The sequence below is a fragment of the Melanotaenia boesemani genome, chromosome 17 (genome assembly GCF_017639745.1).
Source record: "Melanotaenia boesemani isolate fMelBoe1 chromosome 17, fMelBoe1.pri, whole genome shotgun sequence".
Taxonomy (NCBI): Eukaryota; Metazoa; Chordata; class Actinopteri; order Atheriniformes; family Melanotaeniidae; genus Melanotaenia; species Melanotaenia boesemani.
The window spans coordinates 33394955-33418097 of NC_055698.1; the positions used below are offsets into that span (position 1 = coordinate 33394955).

Here is a 23143-nt window from a genome sequence, read left to right on the forward strand (position 1 = left end):
AAAAGAGTAAAAGAAGAAAGGAGACAAAAAGATCACAGACAGAAGGAAAACGACCCTTCAATCCACACCATCACCAGACAACAAACTGTTACACCTGTACATGAACACACCAGAACATTTCCTACAACTTTTACAAAAGCAGAAACACACACACAGAAAAAACAGGGCTGCTAGTCATTAAGAGTTTTTAAATAATAACCAAATCAAAAAGACAAACATCAGAAATGTATTCTTAACAATAATCAAAGTACCAGATACAAATTCTCAGGAAATAAAAGAAGAATTATCTCTTAGTATAAAAACCCACTGGACACCTCAGCGACTGTCAGCATGCAGTCAGGTCCACATCTGCTCTGTCACCCAGCTGGTAACCAGGTAACCAGGTAACCAGCTGGTAACTGAGTCAGTACCAGACAGCTGTTTGAATTCAGCTGTCATCAGTTTCTGGCTGTTAAAATCTCCAAAAGTCAAGATTTTTATTCCTTTTTATAAATAATTAAATAAAATATTAGAATAAAACGAAATAGAGTTAATCAAATAAAATAATAAAACTAGTTCAATTAAACGAAATAAGATGAAACAGAAACATTAAACAGAGTTTCTATGCAGCCGATAAACTCAGAAAATAAATCAGAATCTCACTCAGACCCCACCAGGACATAACACAGACCTGGTCCAGAGTCCTGATCCAGAGTCCTGGTCCAGAGTCCTGGTCCAGTCCTCATGTCTTCATCTCTGTCTTCATTAAAATCTTCTGAAAGGATGATTTATGTACTGGTCTCATGCAGGGTTCTTTAAGAGCCATTTTCCCCTCAGCAGCTAAATGAAACTCCTTTAGAGACGCAGATGTTACCAGACCTTTTAAAAAAAAACAATTTTAATTTCTGATAAATATCTAAGCAAAAAAAGAAAAATATTCCTGGAACTTTTAGTGTCATGATGTAGAAATTCTGTGTAATTATTCCATGAAAAAACAGGAAAATGCTAAAAACCTGCATTTTTCTTCTATCTGTATTTAAAACGAGATCTTTAGCGTTTAGTCGGATTAAGAGCCGCTGAGGACGTCCAGAGGGCTCCGGAGCCGCAGGTTGAACACCCCTGGTTTAGACCCACAGTTCTCTCTGATGGTCTTTCAGAGCTTGAACTCTGAAACCTTCAGACTGAAAAAAGGTTCCTAACTCGAGGCGTGAAACAGACGACTCAGCAAAGAACCGGTTCAAACTGGATCATCGTCTCTTCCCGTTTCTTTAGTTTCATCAGTAAAACCAGCAAAGACCTGAACCAGGACCTGAGAGATGCATCTAGACCTTCAGCTAATCCATCTACTCAAGCCTCATCAGAAATGATCTCCATGGAAACGTGGCTGTCAAGAAGCCAGAAAAGGCTGAGGTAGGTCACATGACCCAAGAAGTGGACTGAAGATCAGCAGGTCTGACGGAGGGACGGATCCTCCCCAGAACCCGGACCTCAACATTACTGGAGCAGTGTGGGATCATCTGGACAGAGAACAACCCTAACAAACATCCAGAGAAGAGTTTTGGAAAGTCCTTCAAGGAACCTGGAGAACTATTTCAGACTGGGATGAAGAATAATTAAGATCCACAGAACTGGACCGACTCAGGTTCTGACTCAGATCCTGGATTTAGTTTCATGTTGGGACAAGTTTAATAAATCAGCTGTTTCCCGTTGTCATGGTGACAGAAAAAAACTGAATGCAGAAATTTTCATCTTCTGGTGAAACTTTTTTGTTTTTATTTGCGCGTCAAACTTGATTTTTTAGATAAAGACAAACAAACCTGAAAGTCCGACCCCCCCACACACACACCCCATCATACAAACTCCTGCATCTCTCTCCGACTAACTCACTCCTCTCTGCACCCTCAGCCCGTCTCCTCCTCCTGCACCTCTTCCTCCTCCTCTCAGCAGCCTGGCATCCAGACTCAGTACCGACATGCTGTGGAAGTCCCGAACCAAGAGCGAGGCCGTGCAGGTAACGAGCGCCGCGCGCTGCCTCCAGCATCATCCCGCCTGTTGGGCCGTTTTTATGGCTCAAATTCAGTTTGTCAAACTTCATGTGAATTTAAATTCTTGGCCTTGCAGAGATTTTGTTCAGCGCTTGTTTGCGGAAATCTGCGCGTAAAAACTTCTTAAACGGTGAACTAAAATCTGTAGCTTCATCCTGAAAGAGAAAAAGTCCATTTTAGCCGAAAATCCTCCAAATGAAAAGAAACGAACTGGATAAAAACGCACCGCTTATATCTCTTTAAGAAAAGTGGACTCAGCCGACCCCTCCCCTCATTCTGCCGGGTGCGCGCTCAACCTATAAGTAGTGCGTTTATGGAGCGGCTGCAGGAGTCCGTGTGCGTTGTGCGCGCGTGTGCGTATCCGACGGCTGCTTTTCACTGCGCGTAAAGAGCTCCGTCAGACAGTCAGATCCGGAAAGTAGCGGCTTCATGTGATGGAGCGCTGAGGACCCGGATCACACCTGGAGACACCTGTGCGTCATCTAACCTGCGCGTGCCGTTCACTTCACGTCTGAGCTTTCCAGAGGGGTCCAGATGTTAATCCACACCTACTCGGCCATGGTAAGTTAACAGAGTTCAGTTCTGGGTTGTTATGGACCAGAAACCAGAAGAAAACAAATCACACGTGAAATTCAGTTAAAAGAAAAGTAACTGCGGCCGCGCGCGCTGCGGTTATTATTACTGTTATTTCCTTGTTTCTTTTTTGTGTCTCAGCTAATAAAATAATTTCTAAACCGTTGGCTCGTGATTTGGCCTTTTGCGTGTCCACCTGCGCCTCGGTGACAGGCGGCGCGTTCACCGCCGCTGCGCCGCGCGGTGACAGGGCCGTGACTTGAGTTCACGCGGCGCAGCGGCGGTGAGTTTTCCAGCTGTGGCTAAAACTTTGTTGGAAAGGGATGAGCGGCGTGGCAGCGGTGTGACCTACTTTACGCGGCCTTGTTTGGGTCTAATGGACGCTGTCCCGGCAGAACGCATCGATCCGGGTGACCCAGCTTCACCAGGAATCCGATCCCATCAGGAAAAGTGTGTCAGACACGCGCACACGGTGTGAAGTCAGCACCGGAATCAACTTATTTTTGCTGTGTGGGGTCAGTCTGTGTTTGTTGACACAGATTATTTACAGATGCCGCCACCCCACCGCCCCTCCCCCTGCAGGAGCGGTGTTTTGCTGCTGTTGTGTGTTACCTGTCCTCTGTGCAGCTCCTCGGTGGCCGTGACCTTTCTGACGCTGCAGCGGTGCCGCAGGCGGCGGCTGCCAGCGCGCATCACTTCAGCAGCTGCTGCTATTTTCATCCCCGGAATGAAATTTAAATTTATTTCATTGTCATGTCAGTTTGTGTCACATTTAATCTGGTTTTATATTTTTAATATTTTTTTTATTTTGTTTGCTTATTAAACATTAAAACTGTTTATTAGGGTTTTATTTTCTGACTTTTCTCCCACTGATTTTGTGGAGATTTTAATCATTTTGTTTCCCGGATCTCGGGACTTGTGGACTCTAACGAGCTCCGTTTTGGGCCTCCACTTTCTGACCTTTCTGCTTTCGTGCAGGAGCGCGCGGACGGACTTAGCGGCTCCTCTCCGAGCGGGCGCCTCTCCCAGCTGTCCTCCCTGAACCAGGCCGCCTACTCCTCGGCTCCCCCGCTCTGCCACACTCCGGCCTCCGACTTCCAGCCCCCCTACTTCCCTCCGCCCTACCCGCAGTCCTCCCTGCCGTACTCTCAGAGTCAGGACTCGGCCTACTCCCACCTGTCGGACCCCTACACCTCCATCAACTCCATCCATCAGCACCAGCAGGCGGCATGGCACTCGCAGCGGTCGCGCTCCGAGGAGGGGGGGCTTCTGTCACAGTCTCACCGGGCGCTAAGCCTGGACCCCCGCCGGGAGTATCCAGCCGTCCCTCGGCTCCTGCACGGCCTCGGTGAGGGGGCCGCGGCTCTCGGGGATGGACCTCTCGGGATGCACCTGGGACATCACGGCCTCGAGGATCTTCAGGTGAATTTATTTTCCTCCTCCGGTTTTTCTGTTCGATGAAAACAGCATTTATTATTATTACATATGATTTATTTTATTTAGAATTATTGTCTCGTGTTTTTATTTCGTGTCATAAAAATGTGGAAACATGAAAAGTCTGATGAGAGGAGGCCTCGGGCCGGTTTCCCTCCTCCTGGTAAATCACATATTTGGAATAAATAATCAAAATTAAAAATAGAACTCAAACGTTTAAACAAAGAAAACAATTATATAATATAAAATATCTTAAAGTATTTTACGAAATTTCCATTTATTTGGATGTTTTTAGAAAATAAATCTGCAGGCCTTTTACAGCCGTTTGTATTATTTTTATTATTTTATAAACCACTACGTTTTTTTATAAATACAAAAAAGAAAAAAGAAATCTGCTTCACATTTTTAAAACTACAAAACACGTCAGGCTGATTTTGTTTTAAAAGAAAAATTTGCTGTTTTTATGTGTTTAAGAAATTTGACTACTTCCAATATTTCCCAACATGTTAGCTATAAAACTAATTTTACATCGTTTTAATTTTCCAGTTTTTATGGTTTTACTTGGGGAAAGTTCAGAACGCGCGCGGAGAGGCGCGGAAGCGGCAGCTGACGCATGAACGTCAGATTCTGATGGAAGAAGAAATGTTGCGCAGAGACGAGCTGATCCCGCAGCCTTTTGCGGCTTTTGTGCAGCAGGTGCAGCTGCAGCCGCTGATTGTTGTCGCACCGAGACTAATCGATGCGCGCGCTCATCAATGGAAAAGGAACGCGTGTGTGAGGCGCGCGCCGCCCTGATTCTTCATGGGATCCAGGAGGCGTCCGCGCGACACATCCGGTGTCACTCAGTTTCAGTCCATGATAATATGAATAAAAATGTTAAAATTTTTGTTTAAATCTTCAGAGGAAGTGAAAATTTCCGGCTGTTGATGAAACGACTTTATTGATTGTTTTTATTGATCTGGTCACGTGATGGCCTTTTTTAAAAAAAAACAGGATTGAAGTTTAACAGAAAAAGATGATTTATCCTCCATCCGCGCGCTGCGTGGGCTAATGTTGGACCCTTCATTTTGTTGTGGCCTGAGTGCGTGTGCGCGCGCTCGTGTGGATTAATGACAGTGACTGTGTCTGTCGCAGGGAATGGAGGAAGGATCAGCCCTGGGCATCCTGGACCACTCTGTCATTAAAAAAGGTAAGAGGTGTGCGCGTGCGTGCATGTGTGTATACGCACGCGCGGAAGAGGAAAGAAAAGACTTGTGTGTGTGCGTGTGTGTCCAAGTGTGCACCTTTATAATTGTGGTTTATATGCTGAAGGGTTTTTGTGTTTCGGGGCTCTAACACCAGTCAGCCGCTCTCTTTCCCACTAACACACACACACACACACACACACACACACACACACACACACACACACACACACACACACACACTATAAATAATTCTGTTTTGCTATTTCATTTGAAGTCAAGAAGTCCTCTAATACTCAGCTGCAGACTTCAGCCCAAAGGCACATTCTTAATGAACTGTTCATGGTCATATGAGTGTGTGTGTTGGAGAGAAGTGGGGCAGAGCAGAAGGGAGGGGACATGATAAAAGAGGACTTGTGGGGAAATTGCCGGGTAGGATCAGCGGCAGCAGACACTGGGCTTGGTTTGTTGCTGGCTGGAGAGTGAAAGCGCGGCTCGGCCGCCGCCCTGATGGCGGTGGAAATCTGGAGGCTGAAGATGGAGCCTGACAGAAAAAGTCTGGGAGGTTTCTGTGTCTTAGATCGTCAGTGAATCTCAGACTAGTCCTGGAGGAGAAGCTGGGTCCTCTGGATCAGTTCCAGAAGAAAAACCCCAAAATCCAACTGGCAGAAGAAATCAGTCTGACAAGGGGGTGATCAGAAGAAAGGGAGGGAGAAACTCGGCTCAATGAGCCACATCAGATCATTCTGGAGAAAAATGACTAAATAAGCTTCATTGTACCACCGAAGCAGCGGTGACGTCACAGCCAACACACTGAATGCAAGACGTCACATCTCCAGACCGGCTACCATGACACACACCTGTATCTTCAATTCAATTCAACTCAGTTCAATTCAATTCAATTCAACTCTATTCAATTTAATTCAACTCAGTTAAATTCAATTCAACTCTATTCAATTCAACTCAGTTTAATTTTTATTTTATTTTATTTTATTTTATTTTATTTTATTTTATTTTATTTTATTTTATTTTATTTTATTTTATTTTATTTTATTTTATTCTTGCTCTCGAGGCCATGGGATCTCTTCCTGGTTCTTAGGGAGTTCTTGCAACTTGTTCTCAACACATCAGCTGAGCAGAACTTTCTTCATATGGGGCTCCAAGAACTATTGTGTGATTGGTGGGACATTTGAGGTGGGCGTGGTTAATGCGGAAAGTTTTCATTTCTCCACTGAGGCGAAAGGTTCAACAAGGTTGAACAGAAGAAGGAAAATCTATACAACACATGTAGCAGGCAGATGAAGATGGACACCACCCTGCACCACCATGGACGGAGCTTCTCGTGGAGGATGAAACAACCGGACCAACAGTGACTTTTCTTGTTCCTGGAGAACAAGAAACAAAGTTCAGTCTTCTCAGAGAGTATGTATCTAACCAGCTGTAGTGTAGAACATAGATGGGCCTTCAGGAAAACATCTACCCTGCTTTCGGACTGTCCCATCCGACATATTGGTCCAAATCAGTGTGATCGGATCAGAATCTTCTGACTGGAAGGATTTTTGTTCCGATCAGGATTTTAAGCTACTTGTGTCCAGGTAAACATGCTGCACCTGGTGATGCTTGAGTTGTCACATTTTTCCTCAGCTCCTAATCTGGCCGACAGAGACGTAGTTTAAGTGAGTGTTTTGTCATTCTTGCACATGGTTAACCCCTTAAAACCCTGCCATTTTCACCTAAAGCACGCTTTTATGGGTAAAAGCATTGCGGAGTAGCCATTTTACCGGATCCCTTGCTGATGTAACAGGAGTGTTTCTGCAGCATCTTCTGCTACTGGAGTACAGAGTGGCTTCAGAGATGAAGCGCATGTACGACTGCTCAGTAATAAGAGTTTACTCAATCTACCAGTATGATTGTAGCCTGGAAGGGTTTACATCAGAATCTTAGCTTTGCACTGGTGTTTAACATGTGTAGGTACTTGGAAGGTAAACTGAGTAAACTACAGGTTTATTAGTCACGTCCAGCCCACAGGACGTCTGTTACCACCAGGTTAAAGGTATTTCTGCATTGTTATCAGGATTAGTGGCTCAATTCTTTAACAGTTTATCAGGTAGTTTTAGTGCCTTAATCTGATTAAAAAGTGAGTGAAAACTCAAAGAAAAGAGTGAATAAAACCAACAGTTTTTCCTCCTGCCGCTTCCAGCCAGCAGCGTCTCATCATTACAAACCTTCTGATGATGCTTCATCTGTTTCATGTTTAACATCATCAGCAACTCTGAAAGGATCTGAAAAAATTTGACAGAACGTAAAAGCCGTCCTTTCAAAAACAAGCTTGTGGGCCAAAAAATGAGTAAGAATTTCCTTTAAAGAACAGCACCACCTAGTGGTTGAGGGAGGAGCCAAAGTCCTACTAACCATGTCAACTCTAACCCACCTGAACACAAGCAGGAAGTGGGAAAGGGATGCGGTGTTAACAACTCACTTGTTATTCCCAGGTGTTGAACCCACATCCAACTTGTCCGAAGAAGGTGTGGCTCCATCCACTCGCCTTGATTGTTTCCATGTCGAAATCATCATACAAGCCATATTTCCTTAGGGTACCTCAGCGGAAGCTATAACAGGTTGTATTTAAGGGTCGCATATTTCCTTTATCCTAATTGATTGGAGGATTAGTTGGACTGGCATGTTTGAGGCTCTGGATGATAACATGTAGATAAAACACTTCCTACGCAGTCAATGAAAGATATGAGACCAAATGGACAAGAACATGAAGCTCTAGCAGACATGTAACAGGGCCATGTTCAGTTACAGCAGTGACACGTTATAAACTTGCATCAACCAGAATGATGTCACACATCCTTCTGACCTATAAACATGCAAAGGTTTCTGTACCTGCAGGTGAGGAGAAAGTAAGGTTTAGAGAGGTTTCCAAAGAGGAAGGTTTTCTAGAGAGAAAAGTTTCCAAAGAGAAAAGTTTCCAAAGAGGAAGGTTTTCTAGAGAAGAAGGTTTCCAAAGAGGAAGGTTTCTAGAGAGTAAGGCTTCTAGAGAGAACGGTTTCGAGAGAGAAAAGTTTCTAAAGAGGAAGGTTTTCTAGAGAGAAAAGTTTCTAAAGAGAAAAGTTTCCAAAGAGGAAGGTTTTTTAGAGAAGAAGGTTTCCAAAGAGGAAGGTTTCTAGAGAGGAAGGTTTCTAAAGAGGAAGGTTTTCTAGAGAGAAACGTTTCCAAAGAGGAAGGTTTTCTAGAGAGAAAGGTTTCTAAAGAAGAAGGTTTTCTAGAGAGAAAAGTTTCTAAAGCGGAAGGTTCTCTAGAGAGGAAGGTTTTCAAAGAGGAAGGTTTTCTAGAGTTAAAAGTTTCCAAAGAGGAATGTTTTCTAGAGAGAAAAGTTTCCAAAGAGGAAGGTTTCTAGAGAGAAAAGTTTCCAAAGAGGAAGGTTTCTAGAGAGGAAGGTTTCTAAAGAGGAAGGTTTTCTAGAGAGAAAAGTTTCTAAAGAGGAAGGTGTTCTCGAGAGAAAAGTTTCTAAAGAGGAAGGTTTTCTAGAAAGGAAGGTTTCCAAAGAGGATGGTGTTCTAGAGAGGAAGGTTTCCAAAGAGGAAGGTTTTCTAGAGAGAAAAATTTCCAAAGAGGAAGGTTTCTAGAGAGAAAAGTTTCCAAAGAGGAAGGTTTCTAGAGAGGAAGGTTTCTAAAGAGGAAGGTTTTCTAGAGAGAAAAATTTCCAAAGAGGAAGGTTTCTAGAGAGAAAAGTTTCCAAAGAGGAAGGTTTCTAGAGAGAAAAGTTTCCAAAGAGGAAGGTTTCTAGAGAGGAAGGTTTCTAAAGAGGAAGGTTTCTAGAGAGAAAAGTTTCCAAAGAGGAAGGTTTCTAGAGAGAAAAGTTTCCAAAGAGGAAGGTTTCTAGAGAGGAAGGTTTCTAAAGAGGAAGGTTTTCTAGAGAGGAAGGTTTTCAAAGAGGAAGGTTTCTAGAGAGAAAAGTTTCTAAAGAGGAAGGTTTTCTAGAGAGGAAGGTTTCCAAAGAGGAAGGTTTTCTAGAGAGAAAAGTTTCCAAAGAGGAAGGTTTCTAGAGAGAAAAGTTTCTAAAGAGGAAGGTTTTCTAGAGAGAAAAATTTCCAAAGAGGAAGGTTTCTAGAGAGAAAAGTTTCCAAAGAGGAAGGTTTCTAGAGAGGAAGGTTTCTAAAGAGGAAGGTTTTTTAGAGAAAAAAGTTTCCAAAGAGGAAGGTTTTCTAGAGAGAAAAGTTTTCAAAGAGGAAGGTTTTCTAGAGAGAAAAGTTTCTAAAGAGGAAGGTTTTCTAGAGAGAAAAATTTCCAAAGAGGAAGGTTTCTAGAGAGAAAAGTTTCCAAAGAGGAAGGTTTCTAGAGAGGAAGGTTTCTAAAGAGGAAGGTTTTCTAGAGAGAAAAATTTCCAAAGAGGAAGGTTTCTAGAGAGAAAAGTTTCCAAAGAGGAAGGTTTCTAGAGAGGAAGGTTTCCAAAGAGGAAGGTTTCTAGAGAGGAAGGTTTCTAAAGAGGACGGTTTTCTAGAGAGAAAAGTTTCCAAAGAGGAAGGTTTTCTAGAGAGAAAGGTTTCTAAAGAAGAAGGTTTTCTAGAGAGAAAAGTTTCTAAAGAGGAAGGTTTTCTCGAGAGAAAAGTTTCTAAAGAGGAAGGTTTTCTAGAAAGGAAGGTTTCCAAAGAGGATGGTGTTCTAGAGAGGAAGGTTTCCAAAGAGGAAGGTTTTCTAGAGAGAATAGTTTCTAAAGCGGAGAGTACCTCAACATGACCACCACATGTCCCACAAGGAAACTGCCATAAGGAAGGCTCCCCGTATTAGGACCACTTCTGGCCCACAAAGTACTAGCCATAATCCACATCCAGTTCAACAACTGACATCTGGTCCACTTCTGGCCCACACAACACTTGCCAGTGCAGTAACTGAGCCATAAGTACCAGAAGTGGCCCGGATTCGGCCCAAACATGTCTGCTGTCCGGGCAGTTACTTCAAGAAAAGAGACAATCTGTAAAGCTGGGAGTTTTTACTCCATCATGTTTGGACATTGTGAAGTTCCCCAGGTGTCGATACTGGCTCCAAAATGCTTTAATAATTATAGAAATATAATTTCTAAGGTATTTTTAAGGTATACATTAAAACATGTTATTTTCTGATGACACCCATATTTTTTATTCTGGGGAAAATTTAAATAAATTAATAGAAAATTTACTTTGGAATTATGCAAAAAAATGGTTGAAGAGAAATAAAGTACATTAGAATATAAACAAGACTAAGATCATAATACGTAGGAACATAGATCTGCAGATATGTATTGATGGGAATTTAGAATTCATTAAAATAAGTTTCTTGGGGTGGTAATAGATGGTAAATATATATCGTTATTAATACCTATATTGTTATTTATACAATAAATAAATAAATAGCTCCTAGAAAACATCCTAAAACATTTTTTTTTTTTTTTTTTTTTTTTTTAGTGAAGAGGGTAATAGTTTGAGGTAAGATTTATACTTAAAACATCTTCAGTACAAGCTTTAATAGTTTCCGTCTCAGTTTGTGGAGTGAAGCTGTGGAACAAACTGATTCAGCATCTACAGCAACATCCCAGCATGAAAACATAAAAGTCACATGGTTTATAGAAAATGGAAATATGGTCTCTGCAAATTACAAAGAAGAGATCAGTAAATGTTTCATTTGTATGTGTATGCATGTGGTTAAATTCATATAAATTTAACTATATAGCCAGTTGTAATGAGGATAGGAGGCTGAGGTAATAGTAATAGTGATATGTTGTTTATAGAAGGGGTCTTTTGATTTTGTCCGGTTTTTGTTAAACATTCATTAATTCGTTAATTCATTCATTCACTATCTGTCCTGGTGGAGCTTCTGCAGGTTCCACAACTAACATTGATATCTGATCAGTCTGCTGCAGCTTTTTCCTGTTTTCTGAATAACATAAAAAACTTGAGTGCAAATGGAGCCGTTGGAGGTGAGAAATGGAGCTATTTGATTTGAGAATGCACCGTTAGGATGAAACCACCTGCAGTTAGAAAACACGCTCCAGAATTAGAGCTGTTGACACAGGGGACGACATTACGCTGCATAGATTACTGAGGATGGAGGCGCCGTCACACCATCACAGATCTGCATCTTCTAACTCCTCCTGTTTCTCTGATCCATCACAACAACTTTGTGTCTCTTCCTCAGTTCCCATACCCTCCAAGCTGAACGGCTCGTCCCTGTCGGCGCTGTCCATCGGGAAGGAGGGTCTGGGAATGGGAGCCGTGTCCAACCCGGCTGAGGTGTTCTGTTCAGTCCCGGGCCGCCTGTCGTTGCTCAGCTCCAACTCCAAGTACAAGGTGACGGTCGGGGAGGTGCAGCGACGCCTCTCCCCACCTGAGTGCCTTAACGCTTCTCTGCTGGGCGGAGTCCTGCGCAGGTAAGAGGAGGGCGGGGTTTACACCTGAGTTGTTGACTCCATTTATTTACATACTTTTCCAGATGCATATTTCCAGATTTCTTTGATTCATCAGACCATGACTGATATCTAACCACAACCAATACTGAATGGATTTAAACACCTTTGGTTACCCTAACAGGACAGATTGTACACAAATAACAGTAACAAAAAAAAACTTTATGAGATCGATGGTAGATGCAACAGATATCCGACTACTTGCCTTTGGTAGTGATAATTTGACTGCAGCGCAAGTTGTAGTAAAACGACTACTTTTCCAAAGATGGACAACCAAATTTTTCACGTACTTTATACTCTGTGCCTCACCCGATGTGCTTTCATCAAGACTGCAAGACGCTGCAGTCGCTACGCAGCAGATTAAAGACGCTGCAGTCGCTACGCAGCAGATTAAAGACGCTGCAGTCGCTACGCAGCAAAATAAAGACACTGCAGTCGGTACTCAGCAAAATAAAGACACTGCAGTGGCTACGCAGCAAAATAAAGACACTGCAGTCGGTACGCAGCAGATTAAAGACGCTGCAGTCGCTACGCAGCAAAATAAAGACGCTGCAGTCGCTACGCAGCAGATTAAAGACGCTGCAGTCGCTACGCAGCAAAGTAAAGACGCTGCAGTCGCTACGCAGCAAAATAAAGACTCTGCAGTCGGTACGCAGCAAAATAAAGACTCTGCAGTCGCTACGCAGCAGATTAAAGACGCTGCAGTCGCTACGCAGCAAAGTAAAGACGCTGCAGTCGCTACGCAGCAGATTAAAGACGCTGCAGTCGCTACGCAGCAAAATAAAGACGCTGCAGTCGCTACGCAGCAGATTAAAGACGCTGCAGTCGCTACGCAGCAAAATAAAGACGCTGCAGTCGCTACGCAGCAGATTAAAGACGCTGCAGTCGCTACGCAGCAAAGTAAAGACGCTGCAGTCGCTACGCAGCAAAATAAAGACACTGCAGTCGCTACGCAGCAAAATAAAGACGCTGCAGTCGGTACGCAGCAGATTAAAGACGCTGCAGTCGCTACGCAGCAAAATAAAGACGCTGCAGTCGCTATGCAGCAGATTAAAGACGCTGCAGTCGCTACGCAGCAAAGTAAAGACGCTGCAGTCGCTACGCAGCAAAATAAAGACGCTGCAGTCGCTACGCAGCAAAATAAAGACACTGCAGTCGGTACTCAGCAAAATAAAGACTCTGCAGTCACTACGCAGCAGATTAAAGACGCTGCAGTCGCTACGCAGCAGATTAAAGACGCTGCAGTCGCTACGCAGCAAAGTAAAGACGCTGCAGTCGCTACGCAGCAGATTAAAGACGCTGCAGTCGCTACGCAGCAAAATAAAGACACTGCAGTCGGTACTCAGCAAAATAAAGACTCTGCAGTCGCTACGCAGCAGATTAAAGACGCTGCAGTCGCTACGCAGCAGATTAAAGATGCTGCAGTCGCTACGCAGCAAAATAAAGACACTGCAGTGGCTACGCAGCAAAATAAAGACACTGCAGTCGGTACTCAGCAAAATAAAGACTCTGCAGTCGCTACGCAGCAGATTAAAGACGCTGCAGTCGCTACGTAGCAAAGTAAAGACGCTGCAGTCGCTACGCAGCAGATTAAAGACGCTGCAGTCGCTACGCAGCAGATTAAAGACTCTGCAGTCGCTACGCAGCAAAGTAAAGACGCTGCAGTCGCTACGCAGCAGATTAAAGACGCTGCAGTCGCTACGCAGCAGATTAAAGACGCTGCAGTCGCTACGCAGCAAAATAAAGACACTGAGGTCGGTACGCAACAAAATAAAGATTCTGCAGTCGCTACGCAGCAGATTAAAGACGCTGCAGTCAGTACGCAGCAGATTAAAGACGCTGCAGTCGCTACGCAGCAGATTAAAGACGCTGCAGTCGCTACGCAGCAAAGTAAAGACGCTGCAGTCGCTACGCAGCAAAGTAAAGACGCTGCAGTCGCTACGCAGCAGATTAAAGACGCTGCAGTCGCTACGCAGCAAAATAAAGACACTGAGGTCGGTACGCAGCAAAATAAAGACTCTGCAGTCGCTACGCAACAAAATAAAGATTCTGCAGTCGCTACGCAGCAGATTAAAGACGCTGCAGTCACTACGCAGCAGATTAAAGACGCTGCAGTCGCTACTCAGCAAAATAAAGACACTGAGGTCGGTACGCAGCAAAATAAAGACTCTGCAGTCGCTATGCAACAAAATAAAGACGCTGCAGTCACTACGCAGCAGATTAAAGACGCTGCAGTCGCTACGCAGCAGATTAAAGACGCTGCAGTCGCTACTCAGCAAAATAAAGACACTGAGGTCGGTACGCAGCAAAATAAAGACTCTGCAGTCGCTACGCAGCAGATTAAAGACGCTGCAGTCGCTACGCAGCAGATTAAAGACACTGCAGTCGCTACGCAGCAAAATAAAGACGCTGCAGTCGCTACGCAGCAGATTAAAGACGCTGCAGTCGCTACGCAGCAGTTGAAATGAGGTGTCTAATGTTCCGCTGGCTTCATGGATTCATGATAGAGAATTATTGCTTTGTTTAACCGCCCCTGCAAATTGAGCATATTCACGTAGTGATTAGTTTAATTTGTGCCTTCTTCTATTTTATGTGCTTCATATTAGGAATTTATTTTAGGTGTGTGCTGAGTACTTTGGTTTACATTTAACTGTGTTAATAGAGAGAGCATCAAGACAGAATGCATAAGATACAGCTCGCAGCTGAGCTCAGAGTTGTGGTTTGATGCCTGTTTTTACTGCAATGATTCATTTTATTATCTGAATGTGACTGTTCTCAGCAACCTTTATGACTTTCATTCTGGAGTCATTTCAGCCACACTAGCCTCTGTATTCATGGGCATTTTTTGTGACATGTTGTGTTAAACTTGAAGGCGCAGCAGAATGGTCGACAGTTTGAATGCAGCCAAAACACCGGACATAGCACACACGCCTTATTCCTGATGTGAGCTGGCCTTGAACATATGTGAAACAGAGAAAACTAATCAGACGTGAAGCTCCACATGTGGCTAAAGTGAGTTTAGCATCAGAGCTGCTGTCACACCAGAACCAGGACTTTAAAGTCCTTTTCAGAGACGAGATGGAGCTGAAACTCTTGTTTCTTTTGGCCCAGACGATGAGAAAAACGACTGAGCTGCAGCTGATTATCGAAAGAAAACCACGAAGAAGGAAAGTTATTTATTTGCTAACATGAACTGTTGGATTAGAAGACAAATTAATCTAAAAAACAGCAAACAATCTGAAAAACAGCAGACGTTTAGCTAAACGCTGCTTATTACTTTAATCCAGAGAGCTGTGAATCACATGTTTCAGCTTCCTCACTTTCTTCTGTCACATCCTCTCCAGATAAACATGGGGACATTTTTTTCAATGAATCTTTTCACAATGAGATCTTTTTAATTTAACTCTGGGGCCCGAGCTGAGGAACCAAAATGGGTCATGAGACAGAATCACAAGAGAAGCGATGTGGTTTAATGAACTACGGCCTCAGGACATGAAAAAAGTTTATGACTTCAGTTCCAGGCTGAAACACTTAAAGAGGACATAATTAAAAGATCTGACGGGTGGTAAAAACTCAGCAGCTCCCTCGGTGATAACAGCACATTGCTGCCTTTTATCCAGAGGTACTCCAGTACTCCCACTGCTCTAGATATACGTTCACTGATAAAAATTAAATTAAATTGATTATTTGACAATTAAACCAACAGGCTAGTTAATGATTAAGGTTTTAAATATAAAACATTCACTCTAATAATATGCTGCAATTTTATAGAAAAAATTGATATTTCTGGATGAATTCATGTAGAAATGTGATGAAAATTATAAAGAACTCATCTGAGTTACAGAAAGGTTGTGTTAAACCTTTGTTTTTATTTACTCTTATGTATTTAATTTATTTCTTTTTTATTTCATTCATTTAATATTTCATTTTATTCTAGTCTTATTTTCCTTATTTTTCACTGGTTTTATCTAATTGTTTCAGGGGTTAAGAGCCCTTTTCTGCTATATGGACGGGTGAATGAAGTCACCTGGTTTATTTGTTAATTAACCACTTAATTCAGTGAACCATACATCACCATTCACTGAAGAATAAATACAAATAAATAAATATATATACGTTCCTTGTATTTACCAAATTAGCATCGGTGATAAGCAGGAAAAGAAAATAACACATCTGCATTTTTATAGGATATTTATATAGCGATATTATTTTATAAAGATTTTATGTAAGTGATAAAAATAAATGAAACAGATAAAATATAAAGTGGGATTTTAAAAAGAAAAACGCTGGACAGTATGATAGCTGACAGGGAACATAGCGAGGACACACCGCAACAAAACTCATAAAGACGACACACACGCCTAAATCTGCTCTGTGTCCTCCCTCAGGGCCAAGTCGAAGAATGGTGGCCGCTGTCTGAGAGAGCGTCTGGAGAAGATTGGCCTCAACCTGCCCGCCGGGCGACGCAAGGCCGCCAACGTCACTCTGCTGACATCTCTGGTGGAGGGTAGGTGCACGCGCGCGCACACACACACACACACACTGACCTGCATGCTCTCTGGCTGATGTCCTTGCATGAGCGCACATGAATAAACAGTAAAGGCATGGATGGCTGAGTGCGCACACACATGTGCACGGTGTGACTGCAGAAGCTACAGGAAAACAAATCTGCAGCGTCCTGGTGCATGAGGTGGTAATGTGGGTGAAGAGGTAAAGTGGGTGAGGAGGTAAGTGGGAGAGGAGGTAATGTGGGTGAGGAGGTAAAGTGGGAGAGGAGGTAATGTGGGTGTGGAGGTAAAGTGGGAGAGGAGGTAAAGTGGGAGAGGAGGTAATGTGGGTGTGGAGGTAAAGTGGGAGAGGAGGTAATGTGGGTGAGGAGGTAATGTGGATGAGGAGGTAAGTGGGAGAGGAGGTAAGTGGGAGAGGAGGTAAAGTGGGCGAGAAGGTAAATTGGGAGAGGAGGTTAAGTGGGTGAGGAGGTAACTTGGGTGAGGAGGTAAAGTGGGTGAGGAGGTAAAGTGGGAGAGGAGGTAATGTGGGTGAGGAGGTAAAGTGGGAGAGGAGGTTAAGTGGGTGAGGGGGTAATGTGGGTGAGGAGGTAAAGTGGGAGAGGAGGTTAAGTGGGTGAGGGGGTAATGTGGGTGAGGAGGTAACGTGGGTGAGGAGGTAATGTGGGTGAGGAGGTAATGTGGGTGAGGAGGTAATGTGGGTGAGGAGGTAAAGTGGGAGACGAGGTAAAGTGGGAGACGAGGTAATGTGGGTGAGGAGGTAATGTGGGAGAGGACGTAAAGAGGGTACAGTGGGACGCCTCAGATGTGCGGCTTCATTTTTGTAAAAATAAAATCGGACTTTTACTGGTGGTGGAGCTGGTAGGTCAGGCAACTTCATGGTTGTGATGTCACAGGAGTGGGCGGTGCCTGTCATAAGAACATGTAACTTCACCTGTTGGTTGCACATGCTCAGTGAACCTCGTCCACCTGCAGAGACGTGCGTGTGTCTGTGCACATCAGAAGGAGACAGCAGTAAACCGACGTCGGCTTGATGAGTCGACTGCTGCTACGATGAAGGTCTGAGGCGGATCCGTCATGTGATGCATCCTAACCTGTTATTTTTATTAAATTATGTTTCCAAGTATTAAAAATGGGTTTTTGTTTTTCTGCTTCGGGGACATTTTTATTTTTGTCAGTGAACAGATGATGCTGGAGGGTTTCAGTCGGTTACTGACTGTTCAGACTTGTCCTCCTCCTGCAGGTGAGGCCGTCCACCTGGCGCGGGACTTCGGTTACGTCTGTGAGACAGAGTTTCCATCCAGAGCCACGGCCGAGTACCTGTGCAGGCAGAGCGACCCGGACCAGCTGCCGACACGACGCAGCATGCTGCTGGCCACCAAGTGAGTGACATCTGCACACCTGGAATTCATGCACAGCGATGGACCTCGGTCTCCTCGGCAAGCGGAGGGGACTCTGGTCCTTCCTGTAGCGGACGTCAGTGCTTCTGTCCAGTCCAGTTTCTTGTTGAGGTGAATACCAGGGTACTTAAATGAGTCCAGCGTCTGAGCTGTGGATGTTCACTGGTCTGTGACGGAGGTTTCTGCTAGCTCCGTGGTCTTGCTGCAGATGACAGAGGGGTGTACGCTGTGAACAGGAGCGGTGAGAGCACCGTCCCCCGGGGGGTCCATGCTGCAGACCACCAGATCCGACTCCGTCTTGGTGGTGGGCAGCGATTTGTTGCATTACCACCACCAGCTGGTGATGAGTGTGGAGCAGAACGTCAGATGGTGGGTGTGTGATGCATCGGACGGGCCATCCTGCTGCATGTGGCTGGAAAACTGGTCCAATCTTCACAACTAAGGAGGATAAAGTGGTTTTTGGTGGATTCGGTTCACCGCTGTAACAAAGCACCTACATTCACAAAATCAGCTTCTCTGACAGAAATAGTGGCTGTTGTAATATGATATGAGTAAAACAAACAAAGAAAAGATTATTAATCTTTATTAATTCCACAGGCTGATCTCTGCTTTCCTGGTAAAGAGTGTTCGCTTGTTTTAAACACTTCTAGTGTTGGAAGGTGAAATAATGCAGAATAATCCTGAAAGTCGTGAGCTGTAATTACTTCTTTAACAATGATCGTACCAAGAACATCTGTAACGTGACATCTCTAGGAGCCAGTAGTTACCATGAAGAGTCAGGGAAAGCACATCCCACCCCTGGGATCGAACTAACGGCTCTTCTCTCCACCTCTCAGGGAAATCTGTAAGGAGTTTGTGGACCTGCTGTCCCAGGATCGATCCCCGCTGGGCGGCAGCCGACCCACCCCCTGCCTGGAGCCCGGGGTCCAGGGAAGCCTCACCCACTTCAGCCTGCTCACGCATGGCTTCGGCGGCCCCGCCATCTGCGCGGCGCTCTCCGCCTTCCAGAGTTACCTGATGGAGGCGATTAAAATGCTGGACAAAGGCGAGGGTGGAGGGAAGAGCCACCACGACAAGGAGATGAAGCACCGCAAGTAGAGCTGGATGGAGGCAGGAGGGAGAGAAAGGACTGACCCACGCCCCTCTGGGTCTTCAACTCTGCCCTCAGGACCAACACTGAGACTTGACCTCCCAGAAACCCCTGAGGCCCCTCCCACTGAGGGGGCGGGGTTTATAATATCTCAGTCACAAGGACGCATGGACCTCTCTCCTCTGTCAAACATCTCTTCAGGACCAGGCTTTGATTTCCTTCCTGTTTTTATTTACTCGGCCGCCTTCCGTGTGTTTACTTAGCCCACCACGTGCACACACATGCACACAGTTTGGTCCGAACTCACCTGGGAAGCGTCAGAAGCCATATCCGACACCTGCTCCGTGCTCCTCTGGAACGCTGGGAGACCCAGGGGAGCCGCTTGTAGTCCTGAGCAGCAGGTGGTCATGGGAAACCCAGTTGTGTTTCTCAGCGGGGAGAGGAGACGTGGAGGCAGCTAAAGGAGTTTTTCTTTTTTAAAGTGTTGGAAACTTCAGAAAATAACACAAATCATTTTGTACGTTGTGTCTGTTTATTATTAATGTTATTACTGTTATTATTACTGTATTACAGCATAAATGTAATATATTATTAAAGAATTAAGGTCTGATTGGTCGTGGTGTCGGGTGTCGTTATGATCCGGTATGTCCCTGCCTTACAGAAAACATCTCATCTGGAAATGCGTTTTGGACGCACATGTGAACCACATGCAAAAGTTCTAAAACCATGTGGTGGATCACATGTAAATCTTCCAAAACCTAATTTCCACATGTTCCACATGTTTTGTCTGAGATCCACATGTGAATCCACACGTGGTTTTTCTTTAACGGTGACTTCTAACTGCCTCCACATCCGTAAAAATCTGCAGAAAATGATGGTTTTTGTATTGAGCTGCAGCAGGAATGCCAAAGACATCTAGATTTAACCTATTTATTAACTTCTTTATATCAGCTTTTACTCCATTCTATTCAATTTATTTACAACCTCGGTTCCCAAAAAGTCAGCTTTCTGTATAAAATGTAAAAATAAAAACTAATTTCGTGATTTCCAAACCTCATCATCCATCTTTTATCCCCAGCAGCAGATCACCAACATGTCAGAGATGAAACGGAGACGTTTCACCATGAGATGAAAATATGAGCTGATAGTCAATCTGATGGAAAAAGTTGGAACAGGAGCAACAAAAGGCTGGAAAAGTACCTGGTACAAACCACAAACACCTGGAGGAGCATTGGACAACTAACCAGGTTACCTGGTAACAGGTCAGTAACATGACTGGTATAAAAGGAGCATTTCAGAGAGGCAGAGTCTCTCAGATGGAAAGATGGACAGAGCTTCACCAACCTGAGACAAACTGGATCCAAAACTGTGGAACAATTTCAGAAAAATGCTCCTCAGACTTTGAAGATCCTCCATCTACAGTGTAGAATATCATCAGAAGATTCAAAGAATCAGGAGGAATCTGAATCTCTCTAAAGGAATCTTTCCACTGATAAAAAAAAAAGCTAACAACCACCGACATACATGAACATGTCCTAGCAACACAGACTGCAGGAGCCGTAGCACCAGCAGCACCGATGGAAACATTTCACACTGTATCCTGCTGTCAGGAACAATAAGCTAGTTATCTCAGAGCCTGTGGACCAGCCTGGAGGACACCTTCATGTTGTAGTTACTGTCCTGTCCTCTGGGAGGAGGTGGTCTTCACTGAGCCGAGCGTAAACACAGCTGATGGCAGTCAGAAAGGATTTAGATCAGGGGTGCTCAGACTTTTTCAGCATGGGAGCTACTTATGAAATGATCAAGTCAAAATGATCTACCCATTATATTTATTGAGATGCCGCTCCACATTTCCCTTCTTTGATATTGTAACGGTAGATTGGCAGATGAGACAAACGCACTTTGAAAATGTCATCGTAAAAAAAAAGTCCTTTTCCGTATGAAAGTGATGCGTTTTTTTCTTCTTACTTGGTCCAGCTCCCCCACTCATTTTTATACCCTGTCTTACTGTAAGTTTAAGAGGAAAAACCCGAAAGTGAAAATCTGGGAGCTAACTAACGATTAGCTTGTTAGCTTTGCAGCGCTTAGGGGCGTTGTTTGAGCATGCACAGTGACCTAAAATCAGATGTCATCAGACTGGTTGTCCTGTGTATCCATCAAGTGACGGGATGGATGATAGGCTGATGTCTATTTTTTATTCAAAACAATTCAACTTTATTTGTATAGCATCAATTCATGACAATGTTACCTCAGGGCTCTTAACAGACAAGCCAAATACATAACAGCCTAGCTAAGGAAACAAACAGACCGGATCGAATCTTATTGTCATGCGATCTACCAAAAGTACCTTGGAGATCGACTGGTAGATCGAGATCGACGTATTGAGCACCCCTGATGTAGATTCTACACCTGTAAAACCTGTTCACACACACATGAAAGGTTAAAATCAGAAGGCGGACCCGATGAAGAGGACGATCCGGTACTAGAAGGCGGACCTGATGAAGAGGACGACCCGGTACTAGAAGGCGGACCTGATGAAGAGGACGACCTGGTGCTAGAAGGCGGACCCGATGAAGAGGACGACCCGGTACTAGAAGGCGGTCCTGATGAAGAGGACGACCCGGTACTAGAAGGCGGTCCTGATGAAGAGGACGACCCGGTGCTAGAAGGCGGACCCGATGAAGAGGACGATCCGGTACTAGAAGGTGGACCCGATGAAGAGGACGACCCGGTACTAGAAGGCGGACCCGATGAAGAGGACGATCCGGTACTAGAAGGCGGTCCTGATGAAGAGGACGACCCGGTACTAGAAGGCGGTCCTGATGAAGAGGACGACCCGGTGCTAGAAGGCGGACCCGATGAAGAGGACGATCCGGTACTAGAAGGTGGACCCGATGAAGAGGACGACCTGGTGCTAGAAGGCGGACCCGATGAAGAGGACGATCCGGTACTAGAAGGCGGTCCTGATGAAGAGGACGACCCGGTACTAGAAGGCGGACCTGATGAAGAGGACGACCCGGTACTAGAAGGTGGACCTGATGAAGAGGACGACCTGGTGCTAGAAGGTGGACCCGATGAAGAGGACGACCTGGTGCTAGAAGGCGGACCCGATGAAGAGGACGATCCGGTACTAGAAGGCGGACCCGATGAAGAGGACGATCCGGTACTAGAAGGTGGACCCGATGAAGAGGACGATCCGGTACTAGAAGGTGGACCCGATGAAGAGGACGACCCGGTGCTAGAAGGCGGACCCGATGAAGAGGATGACCCGGTACTAGAAGGCGGTCCCGATGAAGAGGACGACCCGGTACTAGAAGGCGGACCCGATGAAGAGGATGACCCGGTGCTAGAAGGCGGACCCGATGAAGAGGATGACCCGGTACTAGAAGGCGGTCCCGATGAAGAGGACGACCCGGTACTAGAAGGCGGACCCGATGAAGAGGACGACCCGGTGCTAGAAGGCGGACCCGATGAAGAGGATGACCCGGTACTAGAAGGCGGTCCCGATGAAGAGGACGACCCGGTACTAGAAGGCGGACCTGATGAAGAGGACGACCCGGTACTACGTAACGTTTAACGTGAGCTGTTTGGTGATTTTCTTTTCATGTTGATAACAAACGTGAACAGCTTGCTGTGTAAAAACGTGGGGCCTCCTTCCATCAGGGCCCCGTGGAGACCACTTCATTATCTGGTAGCCATTTGGCCCCAATAAGACTCCCACACCTCCTCTCCTGCTTTGTTTAACTAAGACCAGACTCAGCACAGTCACTGCTTTCCAGGGAATACACTCAGACATCTCCCTCTCCTCCCGTCTCTGCATCACCCCCATCCCTTCATCCTGCTCTGTAACACACCCCTCCCTCCCTCCTCGTCTCCACCGCTGAGCCTGCAGGCAAACATATACTGCTCTTCTCGTCAGATTCCGGTGTTTGAGAGCAGGGATTGTTTAATGTTTATTAATCACCTGTCTGCGGCGCAGAGACGAGACGATCTCTCTCCCAGCCTCCAACACTCACCGCTTCACTTGCACGTCGCCTGTTCCTCCGTCTCCAGCCCTGCTGGGTCAGAACCACCAGAACACTGGGACCCGCTTTCATCAGAGTTACCTGCAGCATCACCACACCGGTGATAACAGATGCGTTTTAATCACGAAGAGGGATAAAATCTGGACTATGGCCTGAAAACTTGCTAAATTTATAAACCTTCGTGTGTAACTTTGGGTTCTTGTAAATGTGTTCAGATGCACACACAAGTAGATATTACACAAATAAAAACGCACATTAACATTCCACACACACATTTTTCACCTTCAACCCCACAAAGCTGACAGCTTCGTGATGAGGGTTCCTACGCAGGCATTTACTTTTGGTATTTTTGGCTAACATTTATAAACAGGACAGGCATGAGCTTTACTGTATGTTTACTGAATCATGATAAAAATAACCTTCTGGAAGAACTTAATGTCTAAACTTCATCTCTGCGTGG

The 23143-nt window shown here is 44.9% G+C and overlaps 1 protein-coding gene across 1 annotated transcript; it reads left to right on the forward strand.

Moving 5' to 3' along the window:
- Positions 1-2375: 2375 nt before the first annotated feature.
- Positions 2376-19191, forward strand: tfap2e (transcription factor AP-2 epsilon). Its single transcript, XM_041967408.1, has 7 exons — positions 2376-2585; positions 3576-4019; positions 5166-5220; positions 11393-11624; positions 16049-16167; positions 17412-17550; positions 18405-19191. The coding sequence occupies exons 1-7, from the start codon at positions 2559-2561 to the stop codon at positions 18664-18666; spliced, it is 1278 nt and encodes a 425-aa protein (XP_041823342.1). The 5' UTR covers positions 2376-2558; the 3' UTR covers positions 18667-19191.
- Positions 19192-23143: the final 3952 nt, after the last annotated feature.